The 27,116-nt window shown below is 43.5% G+C and overlaps 1 protein-coding gene across 1 annotated transcript in view; it reads right to left on the bottom strand.

Moving 5' to 3' along the window:
* Slc9a9 (solute carrier family 9 member A9) overlaps positions 1-19,158 on the bottom strand; it is a 551,705-nt gene extending 532,547 nt beyond the window's left edge. The window contains exons 1-2 of the mRNA XM_028865996.2: positions 18,347-19,158; positions 3,500-3,702 (exon numbers count right to left, since the gene is read on the bottom strand). Coding sequence (XP_028721829.1) covers positions 3,500-3,702; positions 18,347-18,521 — 378 coding nt within the window. The 5' untranslated portion in view covers positions 18,522-19,158. The remainder of the gene's footprint in view (positions 1-3,499; positions 3,703-18,346) is intronic.
* Positions 19,159-27,116: the final 7,958 nt, after the last annotated feature.

The following is a 27,116-nucleotide window of genomic DNA, read 5'->3' as shown; positions in this document are numbered from 1 at the left end:
TGTGCTAGGGGATGACTCGGTGGTTAAGAACACTGTTGTTCTTGGAGAAGACCAGAGTTTGATTCCTAGCACCTACACTGGGTGGCTTGGAGCTGTAACTCCACTTTTAGGGGCATCCAGCACCTCTGATCTTTAACTTCTAAGGGCACATGCACTCACATTAACATCCACATCCACGTAATTTAAAATAATAGTAATAGTTTAAAGGCTGTCTGTTGTGCTTTTGTTCGCTCAATAGGATGGTTACTAATAATGGTAACACACTTACTGCACAGTCTACAAAACTAGAAAAAGGATTGTGGTTGTTTCTACTTTAAGGAAATGGCAAATGATTGAGATGATGGGCATGTTAGAGTTATTTAAGTGTATTCTACAGTGTGGATGTATGTGAAAACATCACATGATACCACATTAATGGATACAATTTTATGTTTTTCTGTAGCATTAAAAAAAAGTTTAGAGAACTAATCAGTGGCTGAGTGCCATTTGTTGCTCTTGCAGAGGACCCAGTTCAGTTCCCAGCACATAGGCAGCCCACAACTATCAATAGCTCCAGTTGCAGAGGATACAACCCCCTCTCTGGCCTCTGCAGACACTAGGCACTCTTGCGATGGGCATACAGCTATGCAAGAAAAATACTCATATAAAATAAAATAGATAAATCTTTAAAATATTTTTGAAAAGAATGTTGGGAACTACAGTTATTTAAATGAACGTAGGGGAAATGACATACCGTGTGATCCATGTACCCCCTTATAAACCTTCCATGAATGAATCCTTTTGTGGAGTCTCTTTTTACCTAGCAGAAATTAACTGATTGATATAAACAGATGCACTCAAGAGAACTTAAGAAGCCAAGCCAATAAGTGTACATTTCTACACATCTAGGGCTTGCCCATATTGTCACATGAGCAACAAATACCAAGTAAGTCATACTCCAGTTATTTAAGAGCAAAAGCCAGTTCCCTTAGAGTCACCTAACACAGTAAGGACTCTGGGAGATGTCTTGTTCTCCAGCAGCAGAGATGGGAGTATTTATTTGTACTGGGCACAGAGTCACCGACTACAAACCCAAGGCATTTGAAGCACCAAATGCTGACCTTGACTCAAAGTTTCATGGCTTAGAAGTGTATCCAGAAGATGCCTGAGCTAGTCAATGTCAAAACAAACAAACAAACAAACAAAAAACACCCTAGGGACACAGCTCATCATCTGACCATGGAAAGAAATATTTTCATCTCTTGCCTTAAGTTTTTAAAAGAAAACACTTGATTGTGGCTGCTGATAAAGAAATTACTATATCGTAACACAGTACCAAAATTTCTGGCCAGGTATTTATGGGCAGTCCTGCTAGAGAACAAAATTGCTATGGCAACAGGAATAATTCCAGCATCCTTGGAGAATCAACCTGTCTGGAGTACTGCTGTGTAGAAATACAGACAAAATTGGGTAGGAGCAGAAGGAGAGAAGTAATTTATATCCAGGAAATTCCAAATGTAAAACTGGCCAGGTGTTCTGGTACATGCCTGTGAGCCTAGCACTTGGGAGGCTAAGGTGATTTCAAGGATAGCCTGGGCTACATAGTGAGTTCTAGGAAATTTTAGGGTACACACAGAGACCTTGGCTCACAATAAATAAACAAATAAAACTGAAATCTTTTAAAATTAATATCCTGGGTTAACAAGTTGTATAAAAATTACTTTTGATAAATAATTTTCTATAAAATTGCTTTTGATAAATAATTTTCTATAAAATTACTTTTGATAAATGATTTTTCTATTATCCTTTTGGATAAAGAGAATCAAATGACAGATCATTCGAAACATAACCTGGAAGTTGCTCCATTTATTACAGAAGTATATTATTTAGCTTCCTTGCTGTGTGCTCAAATCTACCTGCCTCATTAAGTGTGATTTGGCTTAATATTATAATTTGAATTTCCTTTGTCCTAGCAAGTCTTACCATATACTTAATATAGAAATATACTAGTGGAAGATAATGAAGAAAAAGACAAAAAGACTGTAAATCAGTCATCTCGAAAAAGAAAAAAAGTAGAAAAAGTAGAAAGCCAAATCCCTCCCCTACTTCTCTAAACCTCTCAAAAGCAGGAAAGTGTGTGTGTGTGTGTGTGTGTGTGTGTGTGTGTGTGTGTGTGTGTGTGACAGAACCAGAAGAGTGTCTGGGTTTCTGAAGCTTGATTTAAAAGCAGTTGTGAGCCATCTAATTGGGACTCTAACTTGGGTCCTCTCGAAGAGCACCAAGCACCCTTAACCACTGAGCCATCTTTCCAGCTCCTCTCCCCTCTTTTTTGCCCAAAATGTATGTTTTTGTTGTTCTTGGCTTTTTGTTTGTTTTTGAAACAGAATTTCTCTGTGTAGCCCTGGCTGCCCTGAAACTCACTTTGTAGACCAGGCTATTCTCGAACTCAAGGATCTACCTGCCCCTGCTTCCTGAGTGCTGGGATTAAAGGCGTGCTTTACAACCACATGGAAATACGTTATAATAAGAAAATTAAGTCTGTATGCAATGAAGGTGATAAAAATGTATTACCATCCAATCAGAGAGTGCTCACTTCTGACCCAAAGACTCTGAAATAACTTCTGCAAGCTTCTGGCTCCTACCACACATGCACATCGATAACAAGAACTCACCATCTCATGGGTGGTGTTCAACACACAAAGTACCACAAAGGATAGTTGAAGCTAACTACTCATCCTAAGTGTATGCAGTAGGAGCATGGTTTCTTGCTAGTGGCCAAAGTAGCTAAGCTATCATAAATGTGCAATACAATCTCTCTCTCTCTCTCTCTCTCTCTCTCTCTCTCTCTCTCTCTCTCTCTCTCTCTCTTTGTGTGTGTGTATTTTGCTGGAACTCAAGCCCAGAATTTCATACATGCCAGACAAGTGTCCTATCACTGAACTGCATCTCAAGCTTGAAATTAGTTTTTAAAAATATGAATCATAAAAAAAATGAATCATTTTGCAATTTTTAACCAAAAATTCCTTAAACAACCATGGTGAAGATTTCTTGGGTAGACTCTAGGTTAGTGTATTTATAAGCAGCTAACCAGCAACCAGTGCCTTATATTGGCACCAAAGGCCATCCAAAGATCAAAGTTCACAGATGGAAACAGTTCCATTCCTCTCTATTTCCTCTTTGGCCTGGGGAGGTTTGAACCAAATTCCCAGCTGGTAACATGTATAACACTAAAATCACACTCATGAACAGTGGGATTCATCTTAAGAGAGGAAAAATAGCTGAAAGATTTTATCTTTAAAGGGAATTAAATACAGCTCTGGCTTGCTGGAGAATTATATTAACATCTTTCCCCAAACTTTATGAAAAATACTGACAACTGTGTTTATATAGTCAACTAAATGCCCCAGTGTTACAGTGTTGAAAAGGACAGGTGAGTAGGTATATATCTTATATAGAGAACCTTATATATGGTGCCATCAATTATGGAAAATGAAGCTACATGTGCGGACAGGGTCCTTACCTTCTCCAGTATGGCGTTGCCTTGGTGGGGACTGATATTGTGCTGGCTGATTTCTCTCTTGTACTTATATTCGTAAACCTGGTCAGTGATGTTGATCAGCAGAGTTGATGGGCTGAACGACAATTTCCCACATTCATAGACGGTTCCACTCTCAATATCGGTTGGGGCTGTGGCATATCGTAAAATTAATCCCATTATGAGACCTAAAATGAACAACAAATAATTGTTCTGGAAGAAGGAAACCTAAATCTCCCATAATTGAATGACCCAAACGTTTGATTTGGAACCAATAGAACTGACATGAAGAAACACAAGGCCATTGCTTGGTCTGAAAACTGTTCACTCACAGATACTAATTCGTTGGGATGTGTTATTGGAATAAGTCATGGACACTATTATCTGAATACTCAGAATATATTCCCATGGTTTTTTCCTTCCCAAATTTGGAGAGGAAGTACCCACCTCTCCTCTCCATTCAAAGTATTCAAAAGAAACTTTACTCTGTGATCAACATCGAATAACCTGTTATTGAGGAGTTGGATCCCTAGGGGAGGGTCTGTCTTGTGGAGAACTGTCCCTTCTCACTGACATGATTCATTTATATCTCAAGCCCAGCGGGAGAGGTGGCCTGTTCTCTTCCTGGGGGCATGACAAAGCAATAGTTTCTCCGTTTTTACTGACAGGTATCTGAGACCAACCCAAAGAGGATTTGGTCCAAGGACACACACAGGTCCAAGGTACTTTGGATGGACTTTGGCTCCTGAGTGACATCTCTGAGCTTCCTCCTGAGTGACATCAAGCAGCTTCTTCTCCAGCTACCAAATTCTGTACTTCCTGCCAGTCAACAAGGTACCTTTTCTTAACCTTTCAAACAATTTCTAGTTTTGCTTGCCCATAGTCACATGTATCTTCATGACACAGCATCCTTTAGACAAGGGGCCGATTCTTGACTTCTAAGCTTCTAAAATCTATTAGGACATTCATGGCAGTAAGATTGCTATGAACTTCTTAAATATAAATATATCAGCAAAAAATGGAGGCAAGAGCTTTAGTCCTTGATTTAAAATTTGGATTGATGTATGTGTTTTGAGAGAAATAATCCAACTTTATTCTTTGAATCTTGATTTTTGGGGGTTTTGCCCCTTGCTTGTGAAACCTATAATCTAGTAACATGTCTTTTCATCTTTGTTGTTTCATTTTTTTAATTTTTAGACAGGGTCACATGTAGTCTAGGCTAGCCTCAGTCTCACTATGTAGCCAAGGGTGGATTTGAATTCCTGATCCTCCTGCCTCTGTCTCCTAAGTGTTGAGACTGCAGGAATCCACCATCTTATTGAAAAAAATTCCATATTTCCAGTGAGATATTTTGCATTAGATATTTTGTTCAACATAATCTATAGGTCTAAAATAAAAATATAGTTTGGGGCCTGGAAGGTCTTGAGTTTGTGTAAGTTGAAGACTCATAAGCAGAAAATTCTAACACAGTGTGACGTCTCCCAGGGTAGCTGAGCTGGGAAGCACGCTGCTGTAGAAAGAGGCACTGAACAATGCAAAGCCCGAGGAGAAGCTGAAGGCTCACAGGAGTCTTATCTTGAGGAGCTGATCAGACAATGAGCAGGATCTGGGCTGCACATCTGGGTAGCCGTGGGAATCACAGTCAGCAGAAAGTGTATCCGGATCTATGCTCTCTCAGTACAACTGCTGGTGGGAGGTGCTTGCTCAGCCAGGGCCTGTTTCCTGGCCGCTTTGTCTCTGGCCAGATCTCATCAATAACATGTACGCAAAAGTGGTATGTTTCACTTCTGGGCTGGGGCGGAGAACATCCAGTGAATTCTCTCTCTTCTTTCCCTCCTTTATTGGCTGAATGGGGAGAAATCCAAGCCTCTAAAGACAGACAATGTTACTGGTTAGAAGGAGCCTGGCTCCCTGAGAATCCAGGAGTGTGTGTGTGTGTGTGTGTGTGTGTGTGTGTGTGTGTGTGTGTGTGTGTCAGGAGCGCCTGCATTGGGCTGCTATGAGGGAAAACTTAACTTTTGTTGTATAAATTGCTAATACCTTGGTGTTTCTGTGTTCACAATCACTAGTAATCACCTCATTAGGACAATGTCCCAGTGTAAAGGGACTTTGGAGAGCTTATGCTTTTAGGAAGCCAGTAGTGGTGTAGAAAGAATATATGAGGCAGAGGAGAGGAGAAGGAGAGAGGGAGGGAGGGGAGAGAGAGAAAGAGAGAGGAGATCAAAAGGCATCTCTGATATTTCCGTTCAGTGGTAATGAGAACTAATGAAAGATTTTAGGTAAGATAGTAAAATAATTTGATTTTTGTATAAGAATTACCACTGGGACAACAATGTGGAGAACTGATAGAAGGGTAAGAAAAAAAGCAAGCTGACAAACTTCTTCGATGAATTTTTAAAATCTCACTTACAGTTCCTTCAGTATAACCTGCTCTTTCATAATGAAAACACTGCACACAATCTTCACAAACAAGAGAAGACACTTAAACATTATGGTTTAGACATAAAGGGTCTCCCTAAAGGTGTATATGTTGAAAGTTTGTCCTTAGCTGCTGGGTTCAATCCTTGAGGCCACTGGGGGAATCCCAAAGACTATACCTTGTCCCAGCTCCTTCCTGTCTCTCTCTGTTTCTGCCATAAAGTAAGAGCTCTAGGCACTATGGCCCTACTTCCATCATGTTCTTTATCACCACAGGCCACAGGGATGGGACCAAGCAGCTAGACTGAAGTCTCGGAAACCATGGACTCAAATCAACCCTGTCTTTGCTATAGTCTTGGCTATTTCAGCACAACAATGAAGTCTCACCAGCTCACTGACCATCACTGAATACATGATCTGCCACAGAACAGTGGGAACCTTCCAGGCATAGTACTGAACGCTTATGATAACCTACAGAGGGGCAGAGGATACATCACCCACACCTCACGCTTTGTAGGTGCCCTGTGGAAGAACAACACTCTGTCGACTCATCCCCTAAAAGTGAGCCAGCTGGTGCCATGGCGCAAAACTAAAGGAAACACAAAACAGAATTTGCAGAATTGCAGGGGTCTCAATGGAAGAACCTGAATAAATGTCATTTTAAACTCCCGGTAGGTAAGCTACTAAATTTTGGAAAATGCTCTCAATGTGGTAGCAAGAAATGAACAAAAAGTGTCTGCCTGTAGTCATTTCCCAAGTATAGAAAGCAAGTCCTTGTCACAACAGCAAACACCTACTCATTGGTGTGGTTAAATTCATATATGGCCTCAAAAACTAAATGATCCTGCCTGGTCCTGCACCAACTTGGGTCTCGGATGTCAACAAGAAACACCCTGAAGTAAGTGGAGGCATTTGCAGCAAGAAATAAGCAGATGTATTAGCCATGAAAATGTGGCTCTCTTGAGAGGAGGGCAGTGGGCATGGACTTAGCATCTTGTGCCCCAGCATCTATCACCACGCTTATGCTGAGGCATCCTATACCCTGTGCACAGCCCATGTCTGAGCCTAGCAAGTCTGTAAAGGCAAGGAGCCAGGTGCTCCTCTGAAGGACAGCCATAGATAGGTATAATCACTCCATAATTTTGACAGACCTTTCCTAGAGCTGCAGTGTAGGCTAAGGGTCCCCTGCACAAGCTCTTTTCTTTTCCTTTCTCCAAAAATGTTGGTTCAACATCAAAGACAGACATCTATCCCGGAGTCCCCATTTTCTCTCAAAGAAGCTTCTCATAGTGAATTATTTTCTAGAGCTAATCTCTTCCAGCACTTCCTTCTTATAGGAGCCAACTTAACACATGAGCCAAAAGGTTCTGGCCCTAGTTTGCGCCAAATCCCAAGCGTTTGGAGAAATCAAATCTTGGCAGTTTCCAGAGGCACCGAGGCTAGCACAGCCATGCTGCAGGAACAGCAGCTGGACAATCCTTGCTTGTCAGAGGCCAGACGCTGCTCCCACACAGCCTCCCACAGTTTTTCACAGGTAAACTCAGTGCTCTGGGCATATGCTGACACAAAGATGGAGCGGTGAATGGGCACACACGCTGCCCTGGCAAGATTACACAGGAGTAGACGAGAGCTCCAGGAGGGCTGCAAGAGGAAGACAAGTCTGAGTAGAAGGGATTGTTTCAGGAAGTGCCAGTCACCATATCACCGATGAACAGAAGACTGGCCACCGTAGCTGCAGAACGCAAAAGCACCACTTCCGTGGGAAAACAAGAAAATCAGACATTCAAAGAAGCTATCCTGACTCAGTACAGGACCACCTCCCAGAACACATGCTCACAGCCACAACCTAGATCTGCGCCAGCACTCGGAGCACTCTCCGAGACCCACTCCTTCCACAGGAGCTGCCATCACCTTTCCAGGCAGTCTCTACCTAAGAAGCATTGGGGCTTCTTTCACTCTGAATGTCTGAACACGCAGGGTAGGGAGAGGAACTCTGACTTCCTTCAGCTTCACACAATCCCCTTACAGAGCTCGATTCGCAGAGCACCCGGTACTCGAAAAAGGCGCTTGGCCTCACCTTGGCAAACATATGCCCTGGTATACAGATCTCCCTCACCTGAGTACAGCTCACGTGGTGTGAGCCACACAGCATCGGGAGTCAGACTCATGGTAGCCCACATTACTCAGTGTTGCTTTGCAGAATTCTAGTACACAATGAGACCGTTTAAGGCAGAGGCTCTGTGCTATGATTCATCCCCTTTCCTCCAGGAAAGACAAATACTTTAGGCAGATTTGCAGTTGGATTTTTTTTTTTTTTTTTTTTTTTTTTGTGCATAAACTCCCTTGAAGTCAAGAAGAAGAGGATCTGCTATGTAGTCCGCCAGTCCCAGGGATTTTCAAGTGTCACAGAGAATGAGCACCTCAACAAATGCTGTGATGTCCCTGTCCTTAAGGGCTTTCTATACAATTGTCATCTAGCTGATGTCTGGCAGGCAGCTACACCACGTCAGAGCATGAAGGGAATGAGGAAGTGATGTGTGGTCGCGTGTACCTGTTATCCCAGCACTTGAGAGACGGAGGTAGGAAAATCAAGGCAAGACTAGGCTATATGAGACTGTGTGTCAAACAAACAACCAGAGATATGGAGATATAGAGATAGAGAGAGATGGATAGAAAGATGGAGGGTCGGGGAGGAGAGCAGAAAATGGAAAGAGCTTCAGGGATGCTCCCATCAAGGAGCATTCAAAAACATCAGCCGTGCCATCTGGAGTCTCTCTTATTTCATTGTCCACTTTATTCTACTTGCATGCCATCTTACATGTAGGACATGTTCTGAGGCTTGTGTAAGCTAGAAAGAAAGAAATACAAAATGATTTTATCCCCCAAGAAACATTAGACTATGCCAGCAGCCTACTGGCCTTTTCGTCCCGCACAATTCTGGTATGCTAACGTCCTCTAAGAATAAGGTACTATAAGTGTCCCACTATAAACCTCATTCTACAGTCAAGTCCTCTGCATCCTGCTGACGACAGTTATTCAATATGGTACAGAAATGTTCTGCTGACAGGGCTTTGCTTAGAGAAATGTGGATGAGACTTTAATACTTTTACAAATCCTAAATGGCAGCAGATGGCAGAATGGTCTTCAACATACAGACGTATCCCCGTCTCTTTTGTGTTTATATGGTCACGTGTTGTGCCCCACAGCAGGGCGAAGCACAACTCCAGCTCCCCTGGGCCTCAGTTTTGAACGAATGCTGCTTCCCTGGAGATGAAGGGCACAGGCAGCCCAGCTGTGGGTGTGAGTTCTGTGGACTACTGCAAGCAGTCACTCAGGTGCTCCATGGAGTTTGCAAGATCTTGGAAGCCATGGGCACGGGCAGCGAGTACGTGAAGAGTAATACATAATACAGGACAGCTGAGTTCTGGAGTTGATGCTCCATGTGCTGAGTGGCGACATTGCCCCTTCTCTAAACCAAGTAGGTGAATCCCTAACCATTTCAACCTGACATGCGTGGTAAAAACAAACAAAGTAACTAACTAACTAACTAACTAACTAACTAACTAACTAACTAGTTTTTGCTCTCTCTCTCTACCTTCACATCACAAAGTCCTATTTGTTTGTGTCGTGACAGGGTCTCAAGTTCACGCTCCTCCTGCCAGCCCATCACCAGTAGCTGATATTGCAAACATACAACCCCCACACAGGGGATGCCCTGTTTGTCTGTTTTCAGCTGCCCATCCCTCCCCACACAGCCAAGTGCTCAGGGTAAACTGACTTCATCCTCAGCTCCAGGCACCTTCTTTTCCCCCCTTGCTGACAAGTAGCTCTGGAATAAGTGAAGGGAACCCTGCCAGGGAGCTTCATAGAAGAGTTTGAGAGACAGGGAGGAGAGGAGGGGAGAGAAGAAGAGGGGAGTCAGGGGTCAGGGTTTCTGTTCACTTGTTGCTGAATAGAACCCAGGTCCTGTACGTGCCAGGCAAGCACTGATACTGGGGTGCATCCTCCCCAGCCCTGAACACGTCTTAACACTCTATTCAAAATATAACGTGCCAAGTCCCAGGGAATCTTAAACTCCGAGGAGTTTAAAGGAAAGATAAACTAGCCCAGTCCTCACAATACTGGAGGAAGTCTCCCCCAGGCATGTAAGGATGTGCACGGGTTTAGTCTATGGAAAAGAGGAAACACACAGCCGCCATGGAGGGTCATGCATAAATGAATGGGCAATCCGGCCGTGGGGGTGACCAGTAAGGGCCACAAGGAAGGAAAGAGCATGATGCTCTAAGAAAGCCAACCAGCAGACATTTACACATATTGGAGTTTAACTGCATCTCTGATACTTTTAACTTCTTATTTTATAGTTATCCATTTTCAAAGTCTTGGTACTCACACTGGTTGAAAGAGATGACAAAGATTTGGGTGTCAGTGTCCAAATGCATTTCCCAACAAGTTCCTGTTTAGTAATTTGGTTTAAACATGCATTTAGTCAGGGCTAAAAGGAAAAGTAAGATATCTATATATACAATGCTGCCTGTTATTTAAGGCTTTTGTTTTTTTTCTCCAGCCCCGCCCCCACCAACCTAAATTTGAAAGCTGAGTGTGGGTGTTGCTAAAAGGGACATAATTCATTGCTTCACGCTCTTCACTACAAACTTTCCTGGTGGGGAAAAATGTTTCATAATGATTTCAGGACTAGAGTGTGCTACCTCCCAGCCTGAGCACCCCCATATACACCCGGATGGAGAGCCTTCCATCAAGTTGTCCACCTTGGGACAACTTCAAAATATTTGTGTGGAGGAGTCCCATGAAAAATGGCACAAGTCCAACCATCATATTCTATCCAGAGTAAGATACCTCATACCCACCACCCACCCTTGGTACACATTAGATAATACTTAATATGCCATGCACACATGTAAGCATACACATAACACACAACATGCATGTGTACATACACATCTGTAACACAACACACATATTTCACTGGGTTTGGGGATTTCTAACGTGTATTATAGATTACTTTTCCCTGGAAACTACTTCAGGCACCAGCTTTTTGTAGCCAACATCCTTCCTTAGCATCCCTAAGAGGCTGTCAGCAGACCTGTAGACAAGAGGGTCCAACTAGATACATAATGGCTGAACAGTGGTTTCTTACTTCACAGTTTTACAAAGCAATCAATCATTTTTCCTAGTAGCATAATGTTGGGGACAGTGAAAGGAGCTTCCAAGAAGGGAGATGGTTTTCTTCCTGATTGGGTGGAAAAGATGGTAGAAAATGAAATCGGCAACTGCCTGTTGAATGCTGTTCCTAGTGAAGCACTGGAGTGTGAACACATGGGAGCCACCTAGAAGGTTGTAGACACATTGTTGGGCCACAGCCCAGAGTTTTTGATCATATCCACCTGCTTTTGGTCATTGTTCTTTAGTGAATGATGCTATTAGGGCAGGGCCCAGGCTGTTAGAAGCACTGTATAAGACAGCAGAGACAGTAGTTCCCATCAATAGCCAATAGAATTGAGACTACAGCCTTGGAATTCTACCAAGATCAACAGTGTCAACTCAGCATGAAGCTTTCAGGGTTCTGAGACCCCTGAAATAAAAGTCATCATCTTCCAGACTCTTGCAAAAATTAAATCCAGTCCAACTAACATATGGTGAAAGCTCATTTTTTTTTTTTTTTTTTTTTAATGATTCACATAAATCCACTTTCCTTTCTCGGGCTATATAAAACATCCACCACACACATTCTGACATCCACAGGTATTTAAAACCCAAACAAGGCAATTGGCAAGGCAGCTTCCCCAGGGGGTGTGGGCAGGTGTTTCCAGGCAGCAATATCACTTTCCCTGGAATACTTCAGCTCCAGCTACTTAGCATGAATGTGATGTCACAGTATTGCATCCACTGGGCTACATTGGACTTTTTGCTCTGGACACTACCATTTCTGAGGCTTCAGGTAATAAAGGAACTGAACTGCCACTGACCACAACGATTCCCCATTGACTGAATGGGCATACTCTGATAAGAACACAATGGTGACCCAAATCTGAGACCACACTCAAAAATGTTCCCTCCAACTCTGTATAGCATGTACATTTTCTAATTCTCTGGCTTCCTTATATTTATTTTGCAAACTTCCAAAGGTACTGTCTTAGGGTTTCCATTGCTGTGATGAAAAAACATGACCAAAACAACTTGGGGAGTTCAGATTTATTTGACTTACATTTCCATATTGCTGTTCATCATTGAAGGAAGCCAGGACAGGAACTCAAACAGAGCAGGAACCTAGAACAGGAACCTGGAGCAGGAACTGAAGCAGAGGCCACAGAGGGGTGCCGCTTACTGGCTTGCTTCCCATGACTTGTTCAGCCTGTCTTCTTATAGAACCCAGGACCAACCTGCCCACGGATGTACCACCCACAGTGGGCTGGGTCCTTCCCCATCAATCACTAATTAAGATAATACTATACAAGCTTGCCTTCAGCATGATCTTAAGGAGGCATTTTCTGCATTGAGGTTCTCTCCTTTCAGATGACTTTAGCTTGTGTCAAATTGACAGAAAACTAGCCAGCACAGGTACCATTGTCTGGAACAGAATAAACCTTTTGTAAACAACAGCAGGTATTCTAGAGTGAATACTTGGGGCACGGAGCACTGACATTATAGTCCTGAGTTGGAAACACAGCCCTGCAATGACCAGTTACCCTGTGCCTCTGAGTATTGGATTCCTCATCTGTAGCTGGAAAGCAATAATCTCTTCTTTATGCATTTATGTGTGCATATGCATGAGCGACTGAGCATACACATACACACACACACACACACACACACACACACACAGACACACACACACACACATGAAAACGCAGGCACACACATTTGTGATACCTGGAAGCCATATAGAACCAAATTGGCAAGCTTTGAGTCCCACACCTGGCCTTAAGTACTTGTGTGACTTTGGGCAAGTTACTTGATTCTCTGTTGTCCCAGATTCCCTATCTAAAAATGACTGCTGTGAGGATTAAATGGGTTAATATGTGCAAAGTCCTTACAGCTATAAATTTTTACATGATACATTCTATTTGTTGTTAGCTAGTTTTTATTATATATCAACGTTTTGAGATAACAAAGGTTAATATTCCCTGTCACTAATCCTATGAGTTTAGTTCAATTAGACTCTAGATAATAGCTCATAAATAGTTTGAGTAATAACCCCCCTCTCGTGGTGTACAGCATCAGTAGCCCTTCCGACCTGAGAGGAGTGATAAAGAGGCACCAGGGCAGCCAGGCCAAAGCTATACAACTCTGAAGGCTCAGGACTACAGCACAATACACAGGCTTATTTAGGATACAGAGGTTATTTTACTTTAAAAAAAAAAATCCCTCACCTCTAGGTTGTGTGTGTGTGTGTGTGTGTGTGTGTGTGTGTGTGTGTGTGTGTGTGTGGTTTCTCTGTATAGCTTTTGAGCCTGTCCTGGAACTCACTCTGTAGACTAGGCTGGCCTCAAACTCATAGAGATCCGCCTGCCTCTTCCTTCTAGTTTTTGAAACAGAGTCTAACTCACAGCCTTCACTGGCCTGTAACTTACTATGCAAGAGTGATTTGAAATGAAACTTGCGTTGATCCTTCTGCCTCTGCCTCCCAAGTGCTGGGATTACAGGTGTGTACCAGTATGCCCCAATACAACATCTTATGTAGAAAAAAAAATGTTTTTGATTCAGTTCTTCTTCTTATTTAATTTAGCCAACACCATACAGTGTGGAAAACCTTGGGCACAAAAATCAAGGTTTTTATAGCATAGGGGAGAATCTTGATCCTAACTACCTAGCCTGCAGATCCTTCAGGTTAAGGCAGAGGCACTCTGATTTAGTGATAATGGGACCTACAGAGATGCACACAGCCATCCCTAAGTGCTCTGATGGGGTCCCTTCCTAGTGAGGGATTCCAGTAGAAAAATCAGTAAGATTCACTGAGCACCAAATTAAAGATCAAAGCAGGCCTGCGAGAACTATGAGTGATAAACCAATGCTACTAAGTAAAATCGTGTCTAGGAGAAAGGGCTAGATGTCATGATTGACTATTTGATTCCACAAAGAAAGCTACTGGGTTTAACGGAAGTCGCTCCAAGACAGCTGACTCAAGTGTGTCTGGGTCTGAATTTTGGAGAAATTTTGAAGCTAGAAAGGAGTTCATGTCCTCCTTATTTCACAGATGAGAAAAATCAGACCAGAAATTAAGTCACATAACAAAACAATACATCCCACCACTGAGAGAGGGGAAAAAATCAGCCTTAAGAGCACTGAACCTCACAGAGAGCCTGGGTGCTTTCTCTATGGAGTTTGCCAGGTTTCAACAGGCACAGTGCCTAAGAAGGACCACTCAGGCTGGGGCAGAGGGGAGAGTGGGGATGAGCGTGTGGGTTTGGCTGTGGGGGGCACAGGTTGAGCTGTATCAAAGCAAAACTGGACCAGTAAGGTGGAGACACATCATGCCAGCCATCCAGTTTCAGCCCGGAACCTCTGAGAAGGGCTGGAATGAAATCAATGCCTACGTAAGAGTTGGAGAAAGACAGTTTTGTGACTATAGTTTCTTTAAACCTGAAAAACAAAACAAAACAAACAAAAAACCCTAGCTAATGATTAAATTAAATTGCTCTATTAAACTTAGTTAAGAATACTCTTAAGGGATCAGAAAACATCTGACTATGACAGGGCTTTTGAGGAACTCAAAAGTCTAAGTATAGAGACTTGGAATTTCTTTGGTTCCTACTAAATGATGAAGAAATTTCTACATGGATTCAGGAGAGTCTCTAATTGGATGATGGTGAAAACCAAAGATAGAACTCTAAGATGTTCAAATTGTTTTGTCCCTAGTCTTAAATTCCAACCCTCAAAGGTATGGCATTACAAATGGCCTGTGAGATGTGGCAGCCCCCAGGGAGATACAATGGACTCTTTAATGCTATCAGGGACCAAGGAGCCAGTGCTCTCTTATGAGCACTGAGGAGATGACGCTAGGCCCTGAGTAAGCAGCGCTAAGTGTTCCAGCTGCTACCAATCAATATTTTGACCATTAACACTCATTCTGACTTTTAGTGCAGTTTAAATGATTATTACTGTTCCTTATTCTTCCATTTTGAAACAACCAGAGCCATAGAATGTCATGAGCGACAATTACCCTTCACCATGCCTGGTGAGGCAAAAATATTGCCACAATGACGCCGCTAATTTTTAAAAGCATCCCATGACCCATAATAATGAAAGGAGACCTTTTTTTCATATAAGCAATTACTTGTATTTATATCTTCAGTTTTATTTCCAATCAACACAGAGGAAATGTCTTGGCCCCTATAACCCTGCATATGATATTTTAAGGTTAACAACTTGAAAATTGTTTCTAACAATAATTACGAAAGAACTGTTCAACATTCTGCTTGGTCACATTGCCCCTTGTTTATCCTCTAACTTCATTTTCTGAGCCTCTGATCCCTAGGATTTTTTTTTAATTGGATTCCCAAGTACACTGATTAAATGTATCAACCTCTATTGAATCTTCTAAGGGACATTTAGCACAGGTCACCAGAATGCCTGCAGAAAGGGACAGGGAATGTGGTACCTTGAAGAAAATGCCAGTCTCAGCAGAAGGGCAAACGGCAAGTTGTTCAATCAGTTGATGATGGCAAGATGGTATAGCCAGAAAAGTGGGGGTTGCTAGCCTAATTCACCGATAAGCCTGAAGAAAAAGGCCACTCTCCAAGGCGCCTTGTGGCAAGCCTGGAGGGTAGAGAGAATTGTTGCAGTCTACTTTAAGGTGGCAAGCCTGTTAGGGGTGGAGTGGGGGGCTGCTGCAGACTACTGTAAAACAAGAAAATTAAAACATCTAAGTTTGTCTTCCTTTCCCATTGGTCTTCACTATGCATCTCACCGGACTCCCATAGGAACAATGACTTACATCCCCAGATTGGAGAAAGGGTGTACTCTGGAATTTCAGTTTGTCAGACCTGCTAGAAAAGAAACTATATGGCCAGTCCTTAAAGTGCTTACACCAGGAGCATATATTTGGTGCTTGTTTTACTGTATTTCTCCACTACCCACTCACCCTCTGCCTGCGCGCACACACACACACACACACACACACACACACACACACACACACACACTCCCTGGAATATCACTGAAGAAATTTACCTATTACTATCTCAGCATCCTTAGTTAAAAGTCATGCTGAACCCCAGCTCAACAGCAAACTAATACCATGACCTCCATAAGCCCTACTTCCTCTGTAAAATGGGGCTTCTGTTTGCTGAGGTCCCTTCCCACTGTATGAATTCCATATTCATTTAAAAGACTATGCAACTAATGCATTTGGGGTTCTCTCCCACTTACTATTAAGAAATATTTCTTAGAGTTCCTCTTTTCCCTGGGTTTTAGTTTGACTATTTCATTGTACCTACCCCTGACAGAAAGTATGAAGTGCTTCAGGTATAGCATTTTGATTATCCTGGAATAAGAATGTGAAGGCCATCCTGATGAATTATTTTCAGAGTCTAGCCTGGACAAAAACCTCATTAACAGCTTGAAATGTATGAACACACACCGGGAGGACCATGACACCTGGCTGTTCAGCTTGGGGAGGACCTCCATGCCTGCTTATTAGCCAAAATTTAATCAGAAATTAATTCAATCAAACTTTAACTACTTTTATAAAACAATCTACCTACAGTAAAGAAGGAAATTGGCAACAATAGTTATAATTCAAGCAAGTTTAAGGCTGTGGGGTAATCTTTCCTCTAATAAGGACTTAATCTTAAACCTGTGTTACATCACTAAGGTATGGACAGCCCTTGGACGTGATGCTAAGGATGACATTGTTTCTGGCTTCTCAGATTACATCCTGTATCTTTTTGATTATTTATTACCCAAGACAGAGAAAGATCCTGGTAAATCCATTACGGAGAAAAGGAGAATGACTCATGGCTGGGGCTCTGCCTCTGAAAGCACTGTGCAGTGCCCTTCTGTTTAGGCATGTCTCTTCTGAGTTCCACCCCCACCCCCGAAAAGTTTGCTGGGTGCTGTGTGACTCTCAGCACAAAGGAACTGAACTCCACTCTGAACTGGCTGCCTGAAAACAAACTGCACTGCTTGGCCTTAAATGTCTGTCCTGTAGCTCAGATGTCTCGCAGGGGATCTAGTTAAGGATAGGATTTCTCATACTTCACTTCAGGGCAGTACATACTTAACATCAGGATGTCACATGCTTAGCACAGAAAATGTGCCCTCATCTTGTCCCCTGGACCTTAGACATATCAAAGGGCCTCAAGACTACTGAAATAAGGGTGAGCCAAAAAGTATGTCCTTCACTATGCATTATGGCAGCCCTTTGGCTGTTAGCATTGTGTTCAAAGTTGTTATTTTTTCCTAGGTGGGATAGGGTAGTGAAGGCAGTTGGTAGTGCAACAATTGTCTCGGTATCAGTTCAGTACTGGTGCCTTGTATCTTACCTTAAAAAACTAGGTAATCCAGTCTAGTCTGTATAGACTACATAATCACATTTAATTAAACTTTCCAAAAAGGATGGATGACATGGTAACTTGCATAGAAAGAACATCACTTTGGGAGGTTAAATCTTAAACTAACACTTTTCCGCATGGTTTAAAGAGTCGGGTGTGGTTACTTATGCCTACTACTCCAACACTCAGGAGACTGGGGCAGGAGGATCATTGTATGAGGCCAGCCTAGTGGGTTCCAGGCCAGCCTTGGCCACAGAGTGAGACCCTGTCTAAAAGTTAAAAAAAAAAAAAAAAAAAAAAAAAAGCAGAAGCAGGAGAAAGTGTGTGAGAGCACAAATAAGTATCATAAACAAGATCACATGAACTCAGGCTAAGCATTAGACAGTACTGCATAGGAAAGTCTTGGTTTAACACTTTTTATTATCAGAAGCTAAAACAGGGTTCATATGATGAAAAAGGATTTGGACACAATGATTCCCGTAACAGGGGTGAGATCTGTTTCTACAAGTATTTCTTCTTGAAAATAATTGGAAGAGTATTTCCTCCAGGGAATCTGAAGTGATTTTGGTTAAGTTTGCACGCTCCTCTGGCTGCCTAGGAAGAGGCTGCTCTTCAGGACCAGAGCTCCACGACCCCCTGCATGACAAAGGACTCCAGCTGTCAACAGACTCACACAATGTGCTGCCTCAGAGCAGGACTGTGACAGCCGCTCTGCGGCCAGGCGAATTTCTGCCGCTCCTCTAGAAAGAGGCTAGCATTCAGAACATCGCAGCACCTCCCATCAAGCTAAGGACACCTCAGTCAGCATCTTCTCCTCACTTTCGGTACTTCGCCATCTGAGCACAAGTGTCTATTTACGCCCAGGCAACAAGTTTCACATGAATCCCACCATTTACACACTCACCATACACCATCGCGCCTCCAGTCTCATGCAAGAAGCGGAATCGATGATTTTTAAATAACCAGATTGTTAAAATGGTAAGGATGAGCAAAAAATTGAAGGCAAGCAGCTCCACTGCTCCCTGGTGCTGAAAATGATCTTCATCCTTCCCTGACGTAAGCCGAAGCTGCCCCGCCATTCTCCGCTCGAACGTGATGCTCAGAAAAATCCCTGGGTGAGGGATGAGCACTTTGAGCAGGTTTGCCTAGCGTGGACTGTCAGCCACGGGATTTCAGGATAAACGCTGCTACTTTGTTGCTACTTCACTAGCGATGGCTTAGCATTCAGAGGGCTTCTAGTTACAACTTCCTGTTTCTCTCTTAAAGCAGCCTCGTCTCTTTTCAAACTCCAGAAGGTGGTTTCATCATTCTCTGTAGATGATTCATTTTGGGAAGTGATCTTCCACAGAGGTCAAATCTGAAAGCAAGATGCTGATATGTAGACTCTATGTGCCTCCTGTTTTCAGCATGATTTCTTAGACTGTGTAACTGGCAAACTGTAGGTTGATAATAAAGCAGTTCAGTTCCCCACATCAATATTTTTCAGATTCAAAAGGGTAAGTGCAGACCCCTACCTTCACCCATTCAGGTTTCTCCTTTCCCGCCAGAGCCTCCCATGTGCTAAGGATGGACAGATGTGACTTCTCGGGACTATTTCTTAAATTGAGAAGCACAGATCCAGCACATGATTCTCTGGTTTTCTCTAATTGTTAGTCACAGAGTAGACCTTCCAACTAAAATAATCAAAAGGAAAATTCTAGGCCTGTTAACTATGGTATTTGGATATGTTAAGGGGAAAAAAGGAAGAAAGGAAAAGAGGGAGGGAAGGAGGGGGAGAAGAGAGAGGGAGGGAGTGGAGGAGAAAAAAGAGGGAGGAGAGGAAGGGAGAAAGGAGAGGGAGGTGTTCAAGACAGTGGCACCTCCAGTTCTTCCTCCTTGGCGAACATCAACACTTCCTTGCTTTTAACAACCAATCACCATGCTGCCCGGTGTGCTGTGGAATCCCAGCATGTCACCACATGGTAGTAATGGAGGAGTGCTAATGTCTGGTTTCTATTGTGTAATTCACTGTGTATGGAGAATCCAAGTGCGTACTGAAAAAATACGTCACTAAAGGCTTCGGGACAAACACATAATAATATTAGGGACTGCCTAATTATGATCTTGCAGGATTGTAATTCTAGCATTCAGGAAGCTGAGGCAGGAGGATCGATGTGAATTCAAGGTCTCCCTGAGCTACATAGACACTGGAAGGTAACCCATCAAAAAACTAGTATCGCTCTCTGGGAGAACTTATCAACCATTCCCCTGCCTCAGCTTCTTTGCTTACAAATTCGGAAGCTGGTTTTCTCTGCGTGCTTGGCTTGGCAGGGGGCGTTTGTGTGCATGGCAGAGGTTCTTATGCACTCCCCACTTGGCAGCCATCTCTGCCATGACTAATATTCAAGACGGTCTGAAGCCTGTCAGCGATTGCTTGCAAGTGTTTGCCAGCAGCCTCACCTTCCTGATTTGCAACCCCACAGGCTGAGTCCTTAGATTTACAAGATAATACAGATTCAAAACCTGCGAACTTCCTGTTTTGCTGCTTTTTAAGCCGTCGAGGGTGAGTCAATCACTTTGGTTGTCTCTTGCCAGGGTTTCTCCATCTGAGAAAGTACATGTTCTCTGGTTGTCTTGCCCCGTCTTTTTCACTCTTATACCCAGCAAAGAGAGGTGACCAGTGGATGAGAAGGAGCCTGAGAAGTTTGGTCAGCCGTTCAATTCTTTCCAAAGCTCCGGATTTGATGCTGACAATGGTAAGGCCATGGTAAGGCAGTGTAGAAGGACTAGGGAGAGTGGGTAGAGCAAGGGGCCGCTCACCTGGAGGTCTGATCCAAGCCTCATTCCAGCTGAGAGTGGAGAAGAGAAGAGCAGCGACAGCAGTCGCTGGGAAGGTTTTGGACAGAGACAGTTTTCCTCTTCTGTAGACGTTTAAATGGGAACATTAAAACAGTACAGTGTTGTCTTGAGGCTCAGTGCGCATGGCCTTTCTACCTTCCCAGTTACAAAAGCTAGGGATGTCAAAACCCCACGATAGCAAAAGACGGGTTTTAACTCCCTTATTCAACTCCGTGACCCATTTTTTTGTTTGTTTGTTTCCTATTATCAGTTTACAACTCCATTCGAGGCACCTTTGGAAAGACCTTATGATTTCATCTGTTAAAAAAAGGAAAGGGCTGGCAAGATGGCCCAGTGAGTAGAGGCACTTGCTGTCAACCCTGAGGACCTGAGTTCAACTCCTGAGGTCCACGGAATGAAAGGAGAGAGCAGATTCCTGCAAGCTGTCCTCTTGACCCTTTTCTGGACCTTCATGAATGCTGTCAATCATGTAGCCAACTGTCAGTCTTGGCAGTGTCTCCCACTACAACCTGCACTATGGCTTTGCTTGGATCAAAGTTACCTTGCTTCTTTTGTAAATCTGTGTGGGCCCTGTTTTTAATTCTTTGGATAAGATGCCAAGAACTCATAAACACCTGCCCCAGAGCCTAACTTCCAATACCAGTTTTGTGTCCTAGGAAAACTAGGATAGCAGATGACTGGAATAGCCAAGGTTTCCCAAGTTCCCAAATGCTGTGCTATCTGTATTTTGTTGTTGTTTTTGAGACAGGGTTTCTCTGTGCAGTTTTGGTGCCTGTCCTGGATATTGCTCTGTAGACCAGGCTGGCCTCGAACTCACAGAGATCTGCCTGGCTTTGCCTCCCAAGTGCTGGGATTAAAGGCATACGCCACCACCACTGCCAGGCATGTGCTGTCTGTATTAAGGAGATAGATGTTGACAGAAGGAAGATTATGGTTCCTGGGGACCATAACCATTAGTGTCACATTCTCACATGAACCCCAAGCAAGGCCCCTTTGTCTTAGTTGGCTTTCTAGTGCGATGATCAAAACAATTTGGTGAGTAAAGAGTTTATTTGGCTCATACATCCAGATCATTGTCCCTAGTAAAGGGAATTTGGGGCAGGGACTCAAGATAGGAACCTAGAGACAAGAACTGATACAGAGATTAGAGAGGAACACTGCTTACTGACTTGTGCTCACTCAGTCTGCTTTCTTAAACCACCTAGGACCACTGGAACACCACTCTGCAGTGGCTGGGCACTCCAGCATCAATCATTAATCGAGAGATTGCCTCATAGACTTACCTACAGGCTTTCTAACGGAGGCATTTTCTCAATTGAGGTTCCCTCTTCCCAGATGATGCTAACTTGTGTCAAGTTGACAAAAAGAAAAACAAAACAAAACAAAAACATGGCCCGGAATGCAAAACACAGCCCTGAGAGAAATTATTAAATGCCTTTAAATCCCAGTCTCAAAACCTGTTGGGAACTGTGTTGAAGGTGCTCATCCCAAGATGCTACATGCAAATGAGCACAAATGCATACACAAACAAATGTGTATAAATGAGCTACATGCAAATGAGATAGGAAAGAGAAAGGACAGATCTCCCTGGCTTGCTGGTATCAGTATGTCCTGCCTCAGCTTGTCCACAAAGCCCAACAGCCATCGAGAAAGAATCAAAGAGAGGAACCTGTCCTGCCAGGGTAAGCCAGGGTGGAGCAGGTCTTGCACACAGGAGGGAATGTCACCCAGTCAGTGTTACAGAATTCACAGTCAGCAGTGAGCACTGGTGTTATAAGGGGTTGCAAGTACAAGCTTGGGAGGCTAGCCACCTGGGACAGGAGACACTGAGGGACTCCGTGTCGTGTTCAACGCAGGATCCAGGCAAGCCTGGCATTGTGCCTGTCACTTAGCCTTGTTATTCCCAAGCCATCAAAGGGGCAATGGCATTCTATCCATGGGCTTCCGAATGAGGCGGGGCCCCTACAGTCACCCCTTGATTGCCATCTTGTCCATTCTCACCTTGTTTCCTGCCGTCACCTCCCCTCTGTCTAGTCCATGGCACCTCTTAACTTCTGGAGGATGTTTCTTCAATGAAAACAAGCTTTGGCCCATCGACTTCTCTTCTGTCCTGCACATGTGGAAAGACCAGTCATAAGGGAAAACTGACTCACTGACTTCGTATTTTATTTTATCTCCACAGGCAAGGCAGAGGGGCTGGCCCCAGTAGCTGTAACTGCCCCGAACCCTGTAGACTTCTGGCTTGGGATGGAGTAGGAAGCCTGGAGCCAGGGGCAGGGAAGAGACAAGAGGGAAGAGCCACACTGCAAAAATCAAAGAACCTGTCAGCCAGGATCACCCCAAAGCCCGAAGCCTGAGAACTTCCCTTTCCTTGTTCTCCTTTCACGTGTCCACATGACAAATACATTTACCTCTTTCTGTAAAACCTAAACCCTCGGTCTTCCCCACAACGACTCCAATTCCCTTGCCTAAAAGAAACTGCCCTGTGACTGAAGTTAATTTTGGATTAAGTCAATTTCATATGGCCGGGAGCAATAACTCATGCCTGAAATCCCAGCATTTCGGAATAGAATTGATGTGAATGTGAGGGCTATATAGTGAATTCCAGGCCATTCTAAGCTAAAGATTGAGATGGTGTCTCGATCAAAACAAAAATCTTAATAAGGAAAGAAAAGGGGAGGGGGGGGAAAGAAAGAGGGAGGTAAGTTAGCTTGCTTTTGTAAAAACCAACAAAGAAACTGTACCAAGCTCCTCATCTCTCCCTAGTGCCCACCTTCTTTTCAGGAGAGGAGAGACGATGGAATTCAGTACAGGGATGCATGGGCAATACAGTGTCTGAAAATGAAGTGTAAATTCCAACCAGACTAGGACAGAGTAGCCTCTTTGTCTCGCCTAAGTCAATTCAAACTCAAACCCTTGAGACAGCCATACTCGGGATATGGGAATTTATTGTCTGTCGGACCATAACCAGGACCTGAAGGTCTCAATTAAAACTGCCACTGAGAACACTGTGTCATGGCAGCTGGCAGAAAGGCCCTTCTGGGTCCCCGACGCCAACCACAAGCACAGCCACTAAAACAGTGGATGATTATGAATATTGTTTGCTCTCTGTGTCCTTCCTTAAGAGATAATCTAAATAGTCTTCCTTCATTAATGTGGGCTTCAAAATTAAGTCTCTAAAGTAAGAATGTTAAATAAGGAATCTTTTCTGAAAACCATCATTTATTCCAAATTGTACTTTGAAATTATTTCAACCTTGTTTGTCAAAATACTATCACTTTGAGAACTCTTGAATTTGAAAAAAAGCAGAATCAAATGGTGATCAGCAATTTAAGATTCAAACAATACTGGACTCCCCAGAGCCTGGTCCTTAAGCTGGTTCTATCTCTATGTGAGAGATGGACTTGTCCTGTTAGAGCCTTAGCAGGTTGAAACTCTTACCTCCCCGGCCACTGTCTTAACTGAAGAAATGTCACACTTTCTGTGACCTCTGTTTGAGAATGTGGCGTAGAGCAGAGGCCTTGTAAACTCACTTCTAGTCCACCAGGAGGCTGAGGACCCTACACTCTGAGATGATGCCCCTGCAGTGGTGAACCCTAGTCTGCAGAGCAGAACCCACTGTGAGCTGAAGCTCTCTGGAGAGCTGTGTCTGTGTGACTGATCCTGCAGGCTACTTTCCCTGGACTGAGCACAAGGCTGAGACTAGAGATGAGACATTACAAGCCAACTGCTAGAATTATCTTGGACTATCTTTAGCCCTTTCTTATGTATTATTGTCCCTTCTAGCCAGCCTCTGCCTCTGATTTAACACCCTTGCTTTGAGATAAAGCTCTTGGGTTTTATCGTTAAACTCAAAGAAGTTCTCCACCAAGCTGAAAGCCGAAAATGTGATCAAAGAGATTTCCCTGCCTTGCTGCGGCACTTCTGCTCAATAACCCACAAGTGTATCCTGTAGGTTCATGACTTTGTCACTTTTCTTTTGTTCTGTGATCACATCAGCTCATGCAGTCTCTTCCAGGGTGGAACATGTCTTTCAAGGAAACTGGAATCCAGGTCCCCAAGCTACTATCTGGCCCAGAATAAACCTGTTTATTTGTTTGTGACTTGTTTTGTTTTTATTTTTTGAGAGAAAGAGAGTATTTCTCCCTAGGTTGTAGCCTAGGTTGGCCTGGAACTCACTACATAGCCTGGGCTGGCCTTATAATCTCCTTGTCTCAGTTTCCTGGGTGCTAGAATCACACGTGTGCTATATGACATTAGGCAGGCCTTAAGCTAGTTTTTTCTTTCCTTAAGGCACAGCTGTTATTTTATTCCTATAACATCCATAAACTCAGCCTATTTTTAAAAAAGATTGTCTCCTACAAAGACAATACAAGAAAGAGAAAGAACTTTAGGGTTGCACTCATCACCCTTAACCTCATAGACTCACTGACTGTTGGTCAAGTCATGTGAAGAAAAGGTTCAATCTTTGATTGCAAGCTTAGGAAACTTACCTCTGTCAAAGAGTAGTTTAATCAGGTGACACCTTGGTCCCCTCAGATGGTACCTGTTACAAGGGGTCAAAAATAGAAGCCAAAACATTCAATGCCACTTCCAACAGATCAGAAATACAGGTGAACATTCTGCCCTGCACGGACCACTGTGGCAATGTGAAGCCTGTTGGGCTGAACCACTGTAATAGTGAAGGGAACAACCTCTCTGCTTCTTGCAGTTCACTAATTGATCCTGTGGGAGCCCATAGAGGCTCTCTACTGAGACCTTACTCAGGGTCAGAGAATCTGAGCTTGCTTTACCCAGCAGGGCTGCATAAGAAGATGATTTGATCATGGGCATGTTTACCAGGTGTTTGGAAGGGTCTATACTTGGCTGTATGGTGTGCTTTGATCTTGCAAGGGGGAGGTCTTTTGCCTCTCCCCTTAGCATATTATACAAAGCCCTTCTGAATAAACAAAGTGGCTGTTGGGTATTGACCCAGGCCCTCCCGAAGCTGTCCTGTGTTTCTGTCTTTCTTCTTGTCATCTAGGTCTCTCTTTCTACTTAATATTTCCTAATTCCTCTCTCATCCACCCAAGAACCCTTCCAAAGGTGGGAGCTGGTCCCTCACATGATCCCACTGTAATTACTGACAAAAGTTACATTAACAGAAGGGGTATGCAAATGTAGTCTCTGCAAGTGCATTGGAGGGGCATTCCTGCATTCCTTCTGCAGGAACTACCTCTGCAATTTCAGATGAAGCCTCACCCAGAGCTTCAGAGGGGTGGGGTCTTGGAGACAGGTCTACCAGAAAAATCCTGAGGCAGCTTCTTATATTGATGCCAAGCACTGCACCCTGGGTACCGTTTTCAGAGATCCGACAGTGCCATGCCTGGAAACCAGCATCGTACCAGAGAGGAGCTGGCTGCTCTCATACTCATGAGAACTCTTTCTGTGCATATTGGGACCGATGTGTTCAGTGCTCAAAATGATGCTCTTAAAAAGGTGAAAAGTTTTCTTATGTCCACCCACATCAAAGGTGGCAGTGCACTCCAGCTGAGTCTTTTAAGCATCTAAGTTTGATCACAACAAACATCTAACGCTGATGATTAAGCATCTAATGTTGATCAAAAGTTGTGTTGAGCTTTCGCCTAAGTAGCTCAAAGTACACCATGTTAAGGTCAGCCTAAATAGGCTTAACAGTTATATCATGAAACAATATTCAGTACTTAATGCACTAATCTCAATGACTGAGTTTCTTATTTTTGCTCAGTTTTGCTCTTTTGAGACAGAGTCCTGCTATGTAGCTCCGGCTGACCTGGAACTCACTATACAGACCAGGCTAGCCTTGAACTCATGACAGTTCTCCTGCTTCTGCCTCTCAAGTGCTGGGATTGCAGACATGAGCCAATGACGTGGCTGTAACTGTTGCATTGTGAAAAAAAAAAAAAAAAAAAAAAGCATGGAAATCTAACTTCCCTCCTTCTTGTAGACTTAGATTTTTTTTTCCTTTTTTGTCCCTGCAGCTCAGTTTCTTCAGGTTGGTCTCATTCTGATGCATCTTCCCCATGTGTAAGTAGCACTTCGTGCTTTTCTGTTTGAGATCACTCAGTTGTCTCAGAGTCCGCCACTTAGAGCCAATGACTTGTCCGTAAGACAAATGTGTGCTTTGTTCCGACACATCCAGTCACCTTCACCACCCTACGCTGGCCAGTTCCTCCTACAGCGTGACTTCCAGCAGCTCACTCTGGTTTAGATCTGATGGTTTTTTTTTTTAACCCACCTGGTCCCTTTTCACTGTGTTTTGTCTTGCCAGATTTTGAGTCACTTCACCGAACCAAGACCATGTGAGTTTTGACACCTGTAATGAGCACCTTCCACCTTACCTAGCAATCTTGGTGGGGTTTTTGTTTGTTTGTTTGTTTGTTTTTGTTTTTTGTTTTTCTGACACAGAATTTCTCTGTGTAGCTTTGGAGTCTGTCCTGGAACTCACTCTGTAGACCAGGCTGGAATTCACAGAGATCCACCTGCCTCTGCCTCCCAAGTGCTAGGATTAAAGGTGTGGGCCACCACCACCTGGCCACCTAGCAATCTTAACATGTACTCCGTGGATCTTCCTGGTTCTTCTCCCATGAATGCTGTTTGGAGTTCTGAAACTGCTCTTTGCAGTGACTCCTTGAGGTTTCCCATCTCCTCTCTTTTTGAAAAATCTAAGAAAACTGCTCTCAAAATATTAGATTCAAAGAAGCAATAGCTTGTTGTTGTTTGTTTTTATTCTTTTGGCACTTTTCAGGGGCCCGCCACCCAGCTCCCAAATAAATCACACACAGAGACTTAGTCTTACTTATGAATGTCCGGCCTTA

This window comes from Peromyscus leucopus, chromosome 7, assembly GCF_004664715.2.
Source record: "Peromyscus leucopus breed LL Stock chromosome 7, UCI_PerLeu_2.1, whole genome shotgun sequence".
NCBI classification, from domain to species: domain Eukaryota; kingdom Metazoa; phylum Chordata; class Mammalia; order Rodentia; family Cricetidae; genus Peromyscus; species Peromyscus leucopus.
This window is presented reverse-complemented; position numbering and strand designations above follow the sequence as displayed.